Genomic DNA, 19456 nt, shown 5'->3' with positions numbered 1-19456 from the left:
ATAATAAATAATAATAATTTTTAAAAGGCCGGTAAAATGCTGCTTATTGTTATTGAAGAAGGGCTGCCAGAAATATCTACTGCGTAAAAATTGTGAGAATGCCCATCTTATCAATGACCATTATCCGCAGAGAATGTGTGCAAGAAAGGTTTTGATTATTATGGTCTTTTCCTCCCTTAGGCCAATTTCACACAATCAGTTTTCCGTGGCCGACCATGGGTCTAATGAGCCGAACTGACAGCATCATAGATCCCTTGCGTTGCAGCAATTCAGAGAAATTGTTTTTAACTCCTTCCCGCCTAGTGCAGCATGAGGAGCACTGGAAGCTCACTGGCACAGGAGTGCTATGATTCAACTAAAAATATAGTGTTCTGATACCCTAATAGATTAAAAGGGATTGTCTAAGACTTTAACATTGATGGCCTATATTTAGGATAGGTCATCACTGTCTGGTCGGTGTGGGTGCAACATCCAGTACCCCCACTGATCAGCTGTTCCCAGTGTTTGCGGTGGCTGGAACTATTCAGTTATGGAGCTGCAGAGTTCAGTGCCGTTAACGTAATAGTGATCGGGTACTGCACATCCACCACCTATTGATTAGAATAGGGGCTAAATGTATGGTATCCACCATATCAATGTTAAAGTTCTGGACAACCCCTTTAAGGTAGGGGGTTGAATTACAACCACTAAATAGATTTCCCCAAAAGGCTAAAAATGTGTAATAGTTTTTAATTTGCCATTAATGGGAACGGGCTAATAAATATTTTGGATTATTGGAGGATCATAGAAAAACCTATAAAATGCGCAAAAAAAAAAAAATATATAATTTTTACTATAATAATATTTATGTTGTAGTACATTTATATAGTGTATTTCAGAATGTTTAGGCTGTATTCCATCATCAGTTTCCACCCAAAACTGTTTTATTACTTTGCCTTTGCTGATATTATATTTGTTTAGTATTCCCAGAAAAAAAAGCCAAAACAACGGTATTATAAAAAGGATGGGAGGACATATCCCATTTCTTATAAAATAACATCATTTGTTTTTTTCTCCAATTTGATGTATAAATGGTAAAAGGAAAGAAATAATTCATTGGATCAGCGGAAACGTTGTCAGGTAATAGCAATTTCTGCCTCAAAACATTTCCAATAATGGAATCTGACAGCAGATAACAAAAAACCGAAATGATCCTGTAAATACCGTTAGATATCGCCTTGACACGGTAGTGGCGCACAAGTAGAGCGTCGGAAGAAAGACTGTGCGAAAGCCTTCTCAAAATGTTAATTTGTTTTTGGAAGCCGAGCAGGTGATATATTGAAATAGTGCAGGGTATTTTGCATTGAATTATGCGCAAGAACACGCAGCATGATGGCTGTACAAATGCAATGAGCTTGCACAAAGATACAGGAAAAATACATTTATTTTATGGATTACAACCTCTATAATATCCTATATAATCTAAACCACAATTCTAATATATTTAATGTCCCCCGTCCAGGCACCTTGCTGTAATAATGTTCCACGTCCTAGCCCCCATCCTGTAACAGTGTTCCACCATCCTGGGCCTCTTCCTGGCATAAGATCCCCATCCTGCGTCTCTTCATGTTGTAATATCCCCATTCTGAGCCCATTCCAGTAATGATGTTCTCCATTCTTGGCCTCTTCCTGGTATAATGTCCCCTGTCATGGACCCTTTACTAAAATAATGTCCGCCATGCTGGCCCCTTTCTGTAACAATGTCCCCCATTTTGGTGTAATGTTCCCCATCATAAGTCAATTCCTGGTTTAATGTTCCCATCCTGGGCCCCTTCCTTATATAATACCCACTGTCCCGAGCCCCTTCCTGGTATAATGTCAGTTCTGCCACTCTTTTCCAACATGATATCACTGTTATGCATTGCCCTTGACAGGCTCGCTGACGACTGCTGCTGGCCATGTGTATTACATTGCAGGGAGCCGGTGGGATTCTGGGCCGCAATATACTTCAGCAGAATGTGCATCCAAGGACACATATCCAGAAGATAGTCTCTGGCGTCGGCAAGCCCCCCTCCCACACGGGCCCAGTCACGGTTGCACCCTCTGCGACCACGATCATTACACTCCTCCTTAAGCGTCATTTACACATTTCTCATTAGTGTTCTTGATCCAATTTTTGGTCTATGATATCATTTTTATGCTAGACAAAAAAAGTTTTTAAACATCTCCCATTGATTAGGCAGTAAATAACAGTACTAAGATGCCTAACAGATGGCATTCATGTGCAGTCAGCTTTTTTCATTGACCCATCGACTTGAGAGGGCAATTTTGATCCTCAAATTGGGTCAAGAATGGGCATGTCTCCATTTTTTGTTGTTTGCGCATAGACTTTAATGGGTATATTTTCTATCTGTGAAAAACAGGGGGATAAAACATTATGTGAAATAGGGCTTTGAGAGTAGGCTCTTACCACCCTGTTTTTGATTTTTGTCTTTCCAACTTGTGTCTGCCCATTTCTCCCCTTTTTGTTTTCTGTTCAGTGGACTGATGTGATTTGGAGTGCTCCAATACACATATGGCACACACAAGTCGTTAATGCGGTGAAATTTTTTTTTTAATGAGGTAGAGTACATACAGTAGACGTTTCGGTCTGTATAAAGACTGTCATCAATGTACCCCACTATAATATTTCAGGGTACCAGGGTCATTTGAGGGATTAAAAGGAGTCCTTATTGTGATCAACTGGCTCGAGATGGACAAGCGGTGTATACTTCGTCCGTGACCCCCAACTTTGTGACCTGCCTTTTTTTGCATCACGAGCCAGCAAAATAGAGAATGTTAGTAGGAAAAAACTCTGTGTAAAATATACATATTCTTGATGCATTTTTTATGACTGTTTACATGTGTTCCTTCCCCATGCATTCGAATAAGTAAAAAAAACGCTGCAAAGACACAAATAATTGATGTGCTGCAGATTTGAAAAAAAAAGCTTGGATGGTTCAAATCTGCAAGGAAATATAAGCAGCATCTGCATGAGATTTCAGAAATCTTTTTAATTTGTTGATATCATAAAAAGTGTGTTTTTTTCCGCCATAAAAACCCAGCGTGTGAATAATCCCTAAGGGTTCTCATCCTAAGTAATGTGAGTTCGGTTTCATGGCTCCTTGTTCTTTACTTATCAGTAAGAATGAATGGTAAATTCCTTACCTGTGTTATTTGTATGGGCATCATTCATTATCTTCTCTCTCATTACCAATGCTGTAGTCTCAGGATTCAGCTGATTAGACATAATCATATCATTCAGCCTTTGTTGCAAAATTAAATAGTTGTCTGACAATCTGGTGATCTGGAAAGATATAGTATGATTGATATATACTAAAATAGTGAAAACGACTAAGCTCATCCCATTTATTAATAAGACAGATTAATTTATGCCAGTGCACCATATGAGGAATGCCCTGGTTTCCCTCTGGAGAGACAATGTCTTGTTGATGTGTCTACCATAGTGTCAAAAGGCTTGTTGGACTTACAAAAAAACACTTTTCGAAAGGCATTTAATGTTATAAATAAAAAAAGGAAAGTATAATCAATGACTCAAAACTCTATGGCCGGACTCTTTGGTGGTCTTCTTCGGGACAGGAAGAAATAACATAATGTGCCTGACCAATTGCCTGACCAATGAGAGCTATGATTAGCTGGAACCGAACATCATCTGATGCATATATAGTCCAGCCAATCTGATGACTTAATGGTCAGGTGACTGAGGAAGAGGATGTTCCTGGTTGAGACCACTAGAGAGGCCTGTGCTGGAGCCAAAAGCTTAGAGATGGTATGCCGGTCCTTAAGATCCTAAGTTTTCAATTTGTATTACATGTAATCTAGAGTCAGCCTAGTCAAGCCAAGTGTATCAAGGCTATAGTTGTTGGATGTCATAGGCTTTAATGCCCGGGTCCCACCTGAATCTCTGTTTGCTCCTTATAGGAGTTCCAGGCAAAAGAAGTGCCTTGTTTTTTTATTCTTTGTAGATGTTGTAGGAAAGCATGCTAGGCAAGGGTTAAATCCTTGCACTACAGGTCCCGATTAGGTGCACCTGGATAGCTATGACTACTGTCAGACCAGTATGGTCCTCACCTGTTCCGTGAAGAATGCCAGATCTTCCATTTCTTTTAATACATCGGTTGTTCCATTATTTGTGCCATTTGGTTCCATTTTATTTTTATTTGAAATTTTCCCTTCTTTCTTCAATCTCTCTCTCTCTCTCAAACCACGGTAATTACTTTGTATGACAACGGCTGCTTTCTCTTCTTCGTCATTATTTTTGGCATGTCCGTTGCTTTCTACATTGCAATTTACATCAGTCTGAGAAGTTTTTCCACCAGCAAGTGGATGGTCATGTTTTTCGATTTTGTCTTCTAAAGAACAGTTTGAATCTTGAGTAGTGTTGGACGCAGATTCGATTTTCGCATCTTTCTGCCTCTCGTCTTTGAGTCTCTTCCTTTCCCTGTGACCACGGTAGTTGCTTTGGATGACTGTGGCAGCTTTACTCTCCTCGTCATCATCTTTGTCATTTTCACTTTGTTCTTTTTGTTCTATTTCCATATCATCTTCATTTTGATTGTCGGGCTGCATAGAATTATCTTCATTTTGGAGTTTTTCGCGTTCTTCTTTCAATTGCTTTCTTTGTTGATGTCCACGATAATGACTTTGTATTACAATGGCTGCGTCTTCTTCATTTTTATGATCATTGGGTTTGGTAACTTCTGCCGTTACCTCTGGTTCATCTCTCTCTGTCACTTCACTGGTATTTAGACATTGTTTTCGCTTCATTGAATTCCTGGCAAAACAGGATTGTAATGATAAGTAAAGACGGGAATTATTTACTTTAATTAGAACACAAGTCCCTTTCTTAAAAGAAGCAAGTTGATCGCAATAGATCCGTCTGAATCAATGATTGGGGGGAAGTACACACAATTAAGCATGTACATCACTTCCGCAGCAGAGGAAGTGTAATAGTACATGCCGGCAAAGCAGATGAATGGTCTCTGATGTAAGATATAGATCAGCCAGACTAGGGGTCCCCTGTATGTAATGTCCATATGTTATTAATGTATAGCTATTATACTGACACAACCTATTTAAAGGGGTGTCCGGTCTTGGGCTACAAGTCTGTAGTCCGTCTATGTGGCTGTAGACTTGTTAATCAGTGCGCGCACTGTGCGCTATGATGATTGTCCAGTTCTGCCACTGGGAACGGCGGTGACCGCAAGTATGTGATATGCATACTCTCAGCCACATTCCTACTAGACGTGTCCAGCCTTGCTGAAATCGCATGCATAGACAGAGACTGCGCACGTCTAGTCGTCATGTAACCACATGTAAGCAAATCACATACTTGTGGTCACGCACCTGCTGTATCCAATGCGCATGCTGTGAGGATTCACAAGTCTGCCTTTCTTGATAAATATAATATTACAGGTCATGATTACTAGATTCTGTGATGGAACATTGATCCAGGGAACCAGTCTTACTGCCATATGGAGTCGAGAAGGAGTTTTTCCCCTAATTTGGAGCTATTACTGTCTGCCCCTTGGGGTTTTTGCCTTCCTCTGGATCAACACATCAGGCTATAGGTTGAACTCAATGGACTTAAGTTTACCTTCAACCTTAAACTATGAAACATATTGTGACTGCAGTCCTTCCTATGAAAATTAGATTATTGGGTGTCATACTGGTGGTTCCCCACACAATGCAGATGACTTTATTGGTATGGAGAATCTACAGCAAGTGAGAAATACAAAACATACACAGTTCCCTTACACAAAGATGTACACGTGTCGTCGAGAGCAAAATAAAGCCCCTCTTCACTTTGTCCTCATTGGGGACCTCTCTGCTCTATAAATTCAGGAGCTCAAATTAGGGTCCGGAAAATGGGTTTTCTAAATCAGATAATGGCCTAGAGGGTTTCCCAACTTAGCAAATTATCACTTATCCATGGGATAATTTTAACTTGCTAATCTCTGAACCCCTACCATTCCTAACAATAGTCGTGTCCCTACCTTTCCATTCATTGTGATGTTTCTGGCACTGCTAGTGATAGCTACCTGGGTGCTGTATTTCTAGAAGTTCTCGAGACAATCAATTGAGCCAGTGGAGCGCATATTTTGCCATTGTTCCATTTGAACTGGGCATTCTAGAGATCGGTAAGAGTCCCAACAGTAAGATCCTTAGTGATTAGTAAGTTGTCCCCTATCTATGGACAACCCTTTTAAAGCAAATATGTCATCAGATTTCACAATACAAATTGCATACATTATTAAATGGAGCCTCACTAGAATGCTGCAGATGGGTCATTGATTCAAGGATTTATACATTTTTATCATATAGGAGTCCAGAATTAATATTTCTCCTAATATGGGGAAATCGGCAACTTTTTGGATATGGCCTTCATTCAGCCTTACTAACCGTGTTACTAGAGATGAGCGAATCTTTTCGATATACTTTGGTCCAATGTCCAGGTCAGTGATACCTGGTGGCTAGGCAAGAGGCCCACGAATCACTTACCATCCGGCGTCCCCGGCGTGTCTTTTGATCAACCAGGGCTGGCGTGACATCATCTGCATGTCATGTCACACAGATGTCACGACAGCCCTGACATATGAAATGCTGAGTTGAGAAAGCTGGACGGTAAGAGGGTCACTGGCCTCCCGTCTAGCTGCAAGGCACCACTGCCCTGGACACTGGAAGGAAGTCCCGCAAATCGATCCACTCATCACTGCGTTGTGTTACTTTATGCTGTTTTTTTATGTTGATGCAGAGATTACTGGAAAAATTATTTTTTTTGTTACTTTTTTTTATTACACAATATGAATGTATCTCAGAAGGAGAGGTGATAGAAAAAAATGGATATTATTGCTACATATGTCATAATAAACAATACAAAAAAAGTTTTGAAATAACCTAATTTCTTACTTTTTTCTCTGAAAGCTCTTTCTTTCCTTGAAGCCACGATAGTGAGACTGGATCGCAGTGGCTGCGTCGTTCTCTTTTTTTACCTTGTCTCTCATTTCCTTCCTAACCAAGTATCCTCTGGCCCCTGGAATGTATTACACGGAATGATGATAAACTGAAAATATTATTTAAAAAAAAACAAAAACCCAATGGTTTGTGTAATGGCAGCTAAAATCCATACATACATGCTTGGAACTTGATAACGAAATTTTCCATCTCAGATTTTGCATGAATTTCTTTTCGTACAACGTGGCCTCTGTAAGCTTATCAACACATAATAATGTACAGTTATACAAATAGACATGATTTTTACAAAATATATATATATACAGTATATACTACTATGCATAATCCTGTTATCTTTCCGTTATGATTCTAAAATGTTGGATGTGACTATGTACTGGGTGAACAAAATAATCATATGACCAATTTAAAAAAAAGTTTAAGTATACTTTTTGCTGACTGGACCTTTCATTGATTACTTTAAAATGTCATTTCCATAATGGGAAAAAATAAATACATGATGTACATGGCGTGACGCATTTCATACGCACTCCGGCGTTCTTTTGCCTGACAAAGGACGCCGGAGTGCGTCTGAAACGCGTCATACCATGTCCGTCATGTATTTAACTTTTCCCATTATAGAAATGGTATTTTAAGCTAGTTTTTCAGTAAAAGAACTATATTAACTGGGGCTGGATACATCCCCTTTTTTTCCTTTGCTATTTGAATAATGTCCTCCAATATAAGTCACGAGGTAAGTAATTTATACCAAACTCTGGTCTATTTTCATGGAAAGATTAGTGACCGCTTCTCATTTCTGTGAGCTGTCAGACTCTTTGCGGCAGATTGCACAGACCTCATGTTACAGAACAGCAGACTTTTCTATTGTTTATCTGTCTGTTGTGTTGAAAGTTTTTTTTGTTAGATTGTTTGCTCTGGTGACTAAAAAGAGTGAATAAATGGAATCAATATATCACCCCAGACAGCATTTTGGCTTGAAGCATCATTATAGAAATCATCAGAATCGGTCATTGATGCTCATATTATTTCTAAAAAAATGGACCCATCAATCCCTATTTGAGTCTTGCAGCGAGATCGGTTTGTAAGTACCTCCATCTAGGTCTTACATGGCCAACAGCACAAGTGTCAACCGAATATTTTTTTTTGCTGAGATTGCGATTTTTATGCATTTAATTGGTAATGTAAACTATACAATGTCACAAATCAGCGAGTCGTTAGAGATTTTCCCACCGCACGTGACACAGGTCACCGGTGAGCGTGTTTCGAGCGCGATTGCCGGAAGCGCCATTTAAATGTCAGCGTTTCACAGCGGCATTTAACTAGTTAATAGCCACAGGTGGATCGCGATTCCACCCATGGCTGTTGCTGGCACATGTCAGCTGTTCAAAACAGCTGACAGGTCCCCGGAAAGATGTGGGCTCATCGCCGGAGCCCACATCAAAGGGAGGGTATCCGACATCAGCATGCTACAGTAAGCTGCACATGCACTGCACTAATTATATATGTCACTGACAGGTATATAGCTATCTATTCTATGTATACTGTATATACTGTATGTAATCCATCTCTTCTATCCTGTTGGGTCTTGCTGTGATTTTACTGTACGCGGCTGCTGAATTGCCGGCTTTCTTCTATCTATCTATCTATCTATCTATCTATCTATTTATCTATCTATTATATATGTGTCACTGACATCTTTATATCTATCTATTCTATATGTATATACTATATGTAATCTACTTATTCTTTCCTGTCGGGTCCCGCTGTGATTTTACTGTTCGCAGCTGCTGAATTGATGGCTTTTCAAAGGAGATCGGTGTGTAACAATTGGACAGCACTTGCATGGTCCGAGTGCTGTGCGATTTTTTTTCTTGCATCCATTGAGTTTTATTGCTGAACGCGATCCGATTTCCAATTATAATCGCAGCATGCTGCAAGTTTTTTCCAGTCCGATCGTGATCTAATCCAAGCTAGAGAAAAAAAATCGCAGATGAACACACAATGATAGAACAACATTGGTCCAAATGCAATCCGATTTTTAATTGGATAGCATTCGTCCGATTTCATCGCAAGTGGGAATGAGCCCTTACCTTTTTTTTTTGCTGGCTATATTCTGAGATCACTGATGCAAGATTACCAGTTTGCAGAGAAAAAAATAAAATATGATTTACCAATGCTGTCGAGATTTGCTTATGTTATATGAGTAACAATGAGCGTTTAATGCATATTAAGAGAATTTGGAGTCCACCACAAAATTTCCAGAAAGGAAAGGGTAACATTGGCAAAACATGGGCATTACTGCTGGAAACTGCCTCAAAACCAGAATGTGAGATCTACTAATTGATTACATGAGTCTATCCTTTCACTGATTGTTGAGTATACCATTTTTTTAAGCTCGATGTTATTAATACCTCTGTTTTAAGACTATATTGAATCAGTCATGGTCATAGCCCTTGGTAATCTATCTTAGCCACCATTGCTAAGTGTTTACAGTCATGTGTCGTTGGATAGAGGTATAGATTGCGGCATTTTGCTAGGAAACATCAGATTATGCCATTGATTTTGGCCTTACAGAATTTCAAATTGGCCACATGGATCAATAGTTGAGTCTGGAAGCAATGTGGGTTTGTTTGTGCCTAACGTAAAAATATTTTCCAACTCCTATTTCTTACATGGCCGAGAGCAGAACCTCTCACAATAATTATTTTTAGTGCTTGAAAGATTCACAAAAAATGTGAGTTTGTTGTTCAATTTCTGTTTTCAGGTATATATTTATATCCTTAAAGACAATGTAATATACTGTATACCAAAAAAATAACCTAAGACGATCCTATGGGACCTATGAGAACAGGATATATGGCTCAGGCTAGCTAAATATCAATGTCAACCAGTACAGGACTATCTCAGCCCAAATCATGGCAACAATAACAAATAATAGAGGAGGAAACGCTTGTTTTTTTGTAGGTTGGTCACTCCTCTAACCTTTCTAAGGTATATTTCACACATCCATATTTAATGGTCCGAGTGCGAACTGCGATGTATGGAGCAGCTATGGGTCTCCTGACCTGTACAAGACAACCTTATACACTAGGTCCAGAAATATTTGGACGGTGACCGAACCATTATAATTTCAGCTCTGCAGGCCACTATTTTTTTTATTTAAAATGAAACAACTGAGATGTAATTGAAGTATAGACTTTCAGGTTCAATAATGGGGCTGAACAAAAATGTCATGTGGAAATGTTTAGGAATCGCAACCATTTTTTACAAAGCCTCCTCATTTCAGGGCCTAAAAAGTAATTGGACAAATTAACTTTATCATAATTAAAATGTTCATTTATAATACATTGTAGAGAATTCTTTGCAGGCAATGACTGCCTGAAGTCCAGAATCTATGGACGTCAGCAAATGTTGGGTTTTCTCCTATGTGATGCTTTTTCTGGCTTTTACTGCAGCTGACATCAGATGTTGTTTGTTTGTGGGTCTTTCTGCCTTAAAAGGAACCTGTCACCAGTTTCTTATGATATAACCTATAGCCAAAACCTTTCATCCCAATGTGACCGCATTCTATAATGCTGCACATATGACTCCATTTCGCCCTTCAAGGCAAAAAAAAAGACCTCTCATTATACTCATCTATCAGCTTTGCTGGTCTTGGTCCTGTGTCTCCTCTGTTCTTGTGATGCCGTCCTCCTTCTGCGCTATGTGTGGATCACGTGTCCTATGTCATCCACACAGTGTTCCCCGGCATCGCACTCCTGTGCAAGCATACTTCTCTTTGATTTGCAAAGGGTAGACCAAAATACGGCAGTTCTCATGCGCTGGGGCTCTTTTGAGCTTTTCTGGCTCATGTGCACTGTAGTACTCCGCTCTGCCCTCGGCAGGGCCGTATTTGCCACTAGGCACTGGAGGGCACGTGCCTAGGGCGCCGGGCTGCAGGGGGCGGTACCAGGACGGGGAAGAACATTTATTTTTTTTAACCTCCCCTCCTTTGGACAATCCAGAAAATCTGTTGTCTTTTCGAAGGGGGGGAGGATCGGGGTCAGGAGCGCCCCTCCATATTCATTCAGGAAGTAGTGGCACTGCAACTTCAGAGAGGTCCCTTCTTCTGAGATGCTGCAGAATCTGCATGTGAAGAGGATGAGATCATTTCTCACTGCAGACATCACAGTAGAGGAGGAAGACGACATAGGGCAGGTGAGCGCTCATAGAGCTGAAGATGGGGGGAGGCTGTGCTGTATACTGGTGAGAGGAGGCTAGTGATGGGAGACTGCTCTATACTGGTGAGAGACTGGTGACAGAAGGCTGCTGCTGTATACTGGTGGTAGGGGAGGCTGGAGCTGCTGTATACTGGGGTTCAGGGGAGGCTGGTGCTATATACTGGTGACAGGGGAGGCTGGAGCTGCTCTATACTGGGGAACAGGGGAGGCTGGTGCTGCTGTATACTGGTGACGGGGTGGCTGGAGCTGCTGTATACTGGGGAACAGGGGAGGCTGCTGCTATATACTGGTGAACAGAGGAGGCTGGAGCTGCTGTATACTGGGGAACAGTGGAGGCTGCTGCTATATACTGGTGACAGTGAAGGCTGGAGCTGCTTTATAATGGGGAACAGGGGAGGCTGGTGCTGCTGTATACTGGTGACAGGGGAGGCTGAAGCTGCTGTATACTGGGGAACAGGGGAGGCTGCTGCTATATACTGGTGGAAATTACTGCACACTCAAAACTTGGTATGATGCAAATAGGTATATGCCAGGTTTATTCAAATAAACAAAAGGAGGTTGCCACATCGAAAAATTTGTTGAAAGAAACCCAACGTTTCGACCCTCCCGGGTCTTATTCATGGGGTTACTTTGATCCTTTGGTAAATATACATAAGAGTGGCAATGGTAGAGAGTGGGCGAACGATCCCTTTAGAGCATATCCTGTCACTAAGTGAGTATAATAAAAGGTCTTTCTTTTGCCTTGCAGGGTAATTTTTTTTAGTAAGTACAACTTATTGAGTAAATATACAGCTTGCACTTGTTCACAACAAGGAGGCGCTGGTCAGGTTTTCCTATCTATCATGCCAAAGATCACATTATGAGCGAGTTAAACATTTGTTGTTCTGATAATTGATGGTTTATGCCAGCATAAAATATCATTGATATCATCAGCACATCACACCTACCTCCATATAAACATGAGATGTGCTGCAGATAACATGATGTTGTATGGGGATATCAGTATTAGTCAGCCTGTATAAACAGAGCAATCGACTTGCATATGGTCGAAATTTTTCAAAAATAAAAAATAAGCCTGTCTAAATACAGCCTTAGGGTATGTGCACATGTTTAGAAAAATCTGCTGCAAAAATCAGTGTTGGCATTAAAAACGCTGCTTAAGGCCGGTTTCACACATCCTGATATTTCCGATGCCAGAAAAACTGGAGGTCACGGCAGTTCAAGCTCTGTCACAGTGACCTCATCACATGCATTCTCCCACGGTCCTGAGGTCACAGGAGTTCATGCCAGCAGTGAGCACAGACTCAATGACGTCAGCACTAGTTACTGAGCCTGCGCCCGCAGCTTCTCATTCATTCCCCAGAAGTTTCCAGCCGGGACGGTCACATTAGCACCGCAGCGGTTGTAAACTGTACATTCCCCAGATATGGATTACGGAGTGGGACTGAACGCCGGACAGGTATGGTATATTATTGGTTTATTATTTTTATTTTTTTACAGGAGATCGAGGGCGTTGCTTGGATTACCAGTATAATAAAGATGGCAAAACTGTGTGGTGTATGATTTCATTAAAACACTTTGTTCTTACTGTGTGGTGTTTATTAAACCCTTTACCAACTATAGGATTAGCAATGAATAGGTGTCTTATTGACACCTCTCCATTACTAAGCTGGGCTTAATGTCACCTTACAACAGGAAGGTGACAGTAACCCCTCATTACCCCACTTGCCACCTCTACAGGGCAAGTGGAAGAAGCGGGCAAAGCTCCAGAATTGACGCATCTAATAGATGTGCCTTTTCTGGGCAGATGCGAGCTGCTGTTTTTAGGCTGGGGGCCCATATCAATGGCCCCTTACCAGCCTGAGAATAGCAGCCCGCACCTGTGAGTTTTGCGGGTTGGTTTAAAAACATAGGGGGACCCCATGTTGGGTTTTTCATTCATTCATTCAATCAGAGCAGAGAGAGCAGGAGAGAATAATGACAGCCATATTCAGCATCAGTCGCTGGGGAACAGCACTTACTGTATCGCTACTTCCCCGGGGGCCGTCCATGTGGTACTGATGCGGCACACGGTTGCCACACGTGTGCCGCATGTAGTACACACACGGATACGCGGACACTGATATCTCTGGTACCAGTTTTCCGGTACCGGAAATATCAGGATGTGTGAAACCGGCCTAAATACACACATTTTTGCTTGTGCTTTTTGTTCATTTTTATTTGTTTTTTTTTTCCCATTCTTTTGAGTGCATGAAAAACGCTGAAAGAATTAATACATTACAGATTTGACAAAATGCTTTGATGGTTAAAATCTGCAAGGAAAAAGTAAGCAACATGTGTATGAGGTTTCAGAAATCTCATTCACTTCTCTGGTATTGTAAAACACTGCTTTTTTTCCAATGCAAAAATTCAATGTTTGAACAAACCCTTAAGGTACCGTCACACTAAGCGACGCTGCAGCGATACCGACAACAATGTCGATCGCTGCAGCGTCGCTGTTTGGTCGCTGGAGAGCTGTCACACAGACAGCTCTCCAGCGACCAACGATCCCGAGGTCCCTGGTAACCAGGGTAAACATCGGGTTACTAAGCGCAGGGCCGCGCTTAGTAACCCGATGTTTACCATGGTTACCAGCGTAAACGTTAAAAAAACAAACACTACATACTTACCTTCAGCTGTCTGTCCTCCGGCGCTCTGCTTTCCTCTGCACTGTCAGCGCCGGTCAGCCGGAAAGCAGAGTGGTGACGTCACCGCTGTGCTTTCCGGCTGGCTGGCGCTGACACAGGATGCAGGAGGAGTGCAGAGAAGCAGAGCGCCGGGGACAGACAGCTGAAGGCAAGTATGTAGTGTTTGTTTTTTTAACGTTTACGCTGGTAACCAGGGTAAACATCGGGTTACTAAGCGCGGCCCTGTGCTTAGTAACCCGATGTTTACCCTGGTTACCAGTGAAGACATCGCTGGATCGGTTAAGTAAATAAGGCAGCACACTGCAGCGCTAGAACATACAAACTTGAAAAACGAAATTTGAACTGCATTACTGCACTAGAAATATGAAAAATGAGAGCGTTTAGCGCATAAAAATGGCCAATTTTATGTGTACCTGGTAGCCCCTTTACGGCATCTCTCTTATACCAGGTCCTACACTTGCCTTACCTCGCTGAGAATAAGCGTCTCTATCTGAATGGGTACATGTGAAAACCTCTTACTAGACTAAAATTCTCTCTCTCTTTGGAGGGGTATTGGACCTGCTGTAATTAAAACACCTGTTGTCACACACGCCGATCCAGCGATGTCAGCGGGTGATCCAGCGACGAAATAAAGTTCTGGACTTTCCTCAGCGACCAACGATCTCCCAGCAGGGGCCTGATCGTTGGTCGCTGTCACACATAACGATTTCCTTAACGATATCGTTGCTACGTCACAAAAAGCAACAATATCGTTAACGATATCGTTATGTGTGACGGTACCTTACTGACCGCAATGACCATACCGTAAGGAGATGCTGGAAGTTTTTACCTGACTGTATTTTCACGGCACTTTGCTCACGCTTATACTTCAGTTTCTGATATCTTTTCGCTCCTAGCCATCCTTTGACACAGGCTTGAAAAAGAACAATTCTATTGACTATGCTCCTTATCGTTCGATCCAGCTGTTCAATATGGTAGTATTTTAAAAAGACCTAAAAAATAGCAACAGTTAAGACGCTTTCGCCAAAGAGCACTGAAACGTATGTATGTATATTGAGTATTTCTTCTTAAAAACTGTCAAGAAAATCAATTATTTTAATAGCATGACATTATTTCTCAAATCAGATACAGAAGTCAGCGGAGCCTCTAGTCATTAGTTTAATACCTTTGTTTTCCCTAAAACCCAGTGGTGTAAGTTTGCTTTCTCCAGTATAGATGTGCAACATTCAGGGCTGACCGGAGGATCTTCATAGGACTTAAAGCAAATCAGGTAGTATCTTAAAAGACACAGAGATTATTATTATTATTGTTATTTTTATTATGAGCAGGATGTAGCAGTAAGACAGTATGTATGTGCAATAATATAGATAGATATGTCGGCTTTAATTCATGATTTGGGGGGTTTCAACTAGATTTTTTTTGTCTTATTTTCTTTTTTTCACCTTATTATGAGCCAAATTAATCAAAATGACACACGATGTTTGATTTTGTTCAGATTCAAAGCTGTTTTTTTGCTCTTCGGTTTGCCTTGCAAATGATGAATTCAGTAAAAAAAAAATCTGGAATTGTCTTACCATGCCCATATTGAAGAGCACCAAAGAAAATTAGCAAAGAGCTTGCAAAAGGCATAGAATAAATAATAAATTAACATAATCAAAAGAGAAAATCACTCCAAAATAAAGGCGGAAATTTAATGGTGAATCGGCCCTATAGAACCATGTAAGATATATATAAGTATATCCCGTCTTACCTCTTTATAAAATTGGCAAACAGGATGCGGTGTGAGTATCCCAGCTGACGAATCCTCGCTGTCTCCAGAATCCCTGTGTACCTCAGCTGCACCAATACTTTTTCCCGATCAAATTTACTTGGCAGACGATCATTATTTGGTTTGATGCAACGGACAAAGTGTGGCTGACCAGCCACCATTTTTGACAGCAAGTCCATTAAAGAGTACTGTAACATAAATTAGAAGTCGTACCATATAAACTGTATAATCAATGGTCCTTGGTAAGGTAGAAGGGAACACAATGGAGACATTTCTTATGAATATATATATATATATATATATATATATATATATATATATATATACTGTATATATATATATATATATATACTGTATATATGTATATATATATATATATATATATACATATATATATATACATACATATGTCAATAGTATGCTCTAAAGTAGATCCACATGGGTGAAGTGTCAAGGTACAGTTACTTGAAGAACAGCCCATTTTGAACCTTTAGAACCAAATAATATTTGGGTTTTTCTCTTTCAGCATTATTTTGCTAGTTGTATGTAGCCTTGTTTTCCTACAGGATTAGTTCTTCTTTGTATTTCTGTCATTTTTAGGAAGAAATATTTAATGGTTTGTAAAGAAAATTGTATAATTTGCGCCTTACCAAAGCCAATAAGGGGACAGTTAAGGAAGGTAGCAGTAATGTAGAGAATGTGCAACTTAACATAAAACTGGACCAAAGATACACAGAACAGTATAGCCACAGATTTATGCCACAAAATATCTGACCGCATCTACCTACTAGAGGTTGCGACTTAGTGGACTGGTTATAAACTGGGCGATGTTCATATACAATTGATATACAAGTGGCAATATACTGTACCCTGTACTCAATACGCAAGAAGGAGTTAGCGTATGATCTCTGTGCTTTCGCCAGGATTAAGTCATATATCCCAGGGTAGTGAAGGAAATTGATGGTTTATTTTGACGCTTTTCGAAGTACAAAGCTACATCTTCTTCAGTAAAAACCACATGTATAACGAGACAGCAGGGGTATCACTTATGTAGGTTCAAATTTTGAATGTGAGCGCCAAAAAAATACAACACCTGACCACATGTCAAAGTTCAGTCAAGTCCCACATGATATGACACATGATATTTTACTTGGTAATGTACCTTGTAGTGTCAATCCAGGTCTTGAAGCAATGGCGTTTCTGTGTGTAGAAAAAAGGTTGTTTCAGCTGTACACTCGTGGTGTCAGCTCAGATCCTCAGGCAATGATAAGCGTGTGTGCTAAAAGCGAGGTTAGTGAGCGATGCACTGGCAGTTGGCACACACTATATGCCAGTCTTCCCGGGGATCAGCTGATGACGCTGAAGGCAGAGGAGAGCATTAGTGATGTCAAGCTGTCAGTGCCCGTATGAACCTCTTAATGGACCAACCCCAAACATCATCCTACGCGTTTCAGAAAACCACGGTTTCCTTCCTCAGGGATCATCCATGAATGGTAAGTAGTTCTCTATATACACAATCATAGTGATGTCAATCAGGTATATCAATCAGGTGTGATTCAGTCATTGAAAAGCAAATAGTTCCACGTTCAAGCCTTTTGGTTTCAACGTGTCTAGTTCAAATATCCACCAGTTTTCTGCCTGGGACATTTGCTTAATATAGTCCTCACTTTTTCAGTATCTGAAAACTTTCTGAATATTCCATAATTCTGTGCTAGCTACAGATCCCCCATCTTTCTCTAGATCAGTGTTCCCCAACTCCAAGAGCCACCAACAGGTCGTGTTTTCAGGATTTCCTTAGTATTACACACGTGATGGAATTGTTGCCTGTCTAGATGATGGAATTCTCACCTGGGCAATACTAAGGAAATCCTGAAAACATGACCTGTTGGTGGCTCTTGAGGACCGAACTTGGGGAACACTGCTCTAGATAGTGCTTAGATAGGGGATGGCCACAAAACTTATTTCTTATATTCCTCAGGTGTTTGCTGATCTGTTTGTTCATAGAGCGCTTGGTGCGTGCTACATATAGTTTATTGCAAGGGCATTTCATGCAATAAGTTACACCTTTGGAAGTCCAAGTTATGTGGTCAGAATTGTTTTCAATATCCCCCTTATTGAACCCCAATCGTCTTTTAGTGTGCAGCACTCGGCAAGAAGTCCTCAGGAATTGGGGAAAAAGGTAGCTTGCTTCTCAGTTCAAGGATCACGGACTGAAGGAGCAATTCAATTCTCAAGATTTTGAGCCATCCTAAATATAAAGCGAGGATGATTTGGAAATTTATCACCAATAATTTTGTCATCCTTTAAGATGTCCCAATGTTTATTCTAGATTTCTCTCAAAATATTAGGTTGGCATTAAATTGAGTAATAAGAGGCACATCAATAATATCAATACTATCCGTATTTGTGGTATTTTTCTCTTGTGGATTTAGGAGTAGGTCCACATGTAGGGTTTTCTTAATATTATCTTGAACTTCTTGTAAAAATTGTCCGTCATAACATTTGGTAGTGAATCTGTGGTTATACGGTACTGTCTATCTTGGGTCCTGTTTTATATTAAATTGCACATTGTCTACATTGTCTAACTATCTAACTGTCCCCTTGTTGGCTCTGGTAAAGCTCGAATTATACAGTTTCTTGATATCCCTTGATAGACAAATTGACGAGAGAAGTCTTTGAGATGGAAGTGAGAGGTTCGGATTATGGAGGATGTTAGTCTTAGATCAGTTACCGAATGGAGAGCATGGATAGGGTGATAGACAGAGATGACGGAGGAGATATAGGGAGTGGCAGAACTGTGGAGGGTTTTGTGGTAGAGAGAGATAAGTATTCTGTAGCAAATGTGCAACCAGTGCAATGACTGGCACAGGGTAGAGGCATCTGTGTAGAGCCGGGACAGAAATACGAACCTGGCTGCCACATTCAGGACTGACTGGAGAAGAGGAAGTTTAGTAAGCACGAGACTAGTCATTAGAGAGTTGCAGTAATCCAGAAGAGAATAAATGACTGTAAGAGTTTGGTAGGAGTGACCGAAAGAGTTTTTGCAATTTCAAATGTGAGAAAAGGCTGGATTCTTGAGGTGATTTTAAAGGTACCGTCACACTGAGCAACTTTTGAACGATAACGATAGCGATCCGTGACGTTGCAGCGTCCTGGATAGCGATCTCGTTGTGTTTGACACGCAGCAGCGATCAGGATCCTGCTGTGACATCGCTGGTCGGAGCTAGAAGGCCAGAACTTTTTTTTTGTCATCAGGTCAGGGCCGCGCTTAGTAACCCGATGTTTACCCTGGTTACCATTGTAAAAGTAAAAAAAAAAAAAAACTACATACTCACATTCCGGTGTCTATCACGTCCCTCGCCGTCAGCTTCCCGCATTGACTGTGAGCGCCGGCCGTAAAGCACAGCGGTGACGTCACCGCTATGCTCTGCTTTACGGCCGGCGCTCACACAGTCAGTGTGGGAAGCTGAGGGCGAGGGACATGACAGACACCGGAATGTGAGTATGTAGTGGTTTTTTTTTTACTTTTACAATGGTAACCAGGGTTAAACATCGGGTTACTAAGCGTGGCCCTGCGCTTAGCAACCCGATGTTTACCCTGGTTACTCGGGGACTTCGGCATCGTTGGTCGCTGGAGAGCTGTCTGTGTGACAGCTCCCCAGCGACCACACAAGGACTTTCCAACGATCACGGCCAGGTCGTATTGCTGGTCATGATCGTTGGAAAGTTGATCAGTGTGAAGGTACCTTAAGATGCAGGTAACATGAGCG

General features: G+C 41.0%; 1 protein-coding gene across 1 annotated transcript in view; it reads right to left on the bottom strand.

The window, feature by feature from the left end:
• MYO3A (myosin IIIA) overlaps positions 1-19456 on the bottom strand; it is a 173227-nt gene that overhangs the window by 24818 nt on the left and 128953 nt on the right. The window contains exons 24-30 of the mRNA XM_069732227.1: positions 15669-15874; positions 15084-15195; positions 14748-14910; positions 7173-7250; positions 6949-7072; positions 4111-4813; positions 3187-3325 (exon numbers count right to left, since the gene is read on the bottom strand). Of these exons, the coding sequence (XP_069588328.1) occupies positions 3187-3325; positions 4111-4813; positions 6949-7072; positions 7173-7250; positions 14748-14910; positions 15084-15195; positions 15669-15874 (1525 nt within the window). The remainder of the gene's footprint in view (positions 1-3186; positions 3326-4110; positions 4814-6948; positions 7073-7172; positions 7251-14747; positions 14911-15083; positions 15196-15668; positions 15875-19456) is intronic.

This window comes from Ranitomeya imitator, chromosome 6, assembly GCF_032444005.1.
Source record: "Ranitomeya imitator isolate aRanImi1 chromosome 6, aRanImi1.pri, whole genome shotgun sequence".
Classification (NCBI taxonomy): Eukaryota; Metazoa; Chordata; class Amphibia; order Anura; family Dendrobatidae; genus Ranitomeya; species Ranitomeya imitator.
Note: the sequence above shows the minus strand (reverse complement) of the source record. Positions and strands in the feature narration are given on the sequence as shown.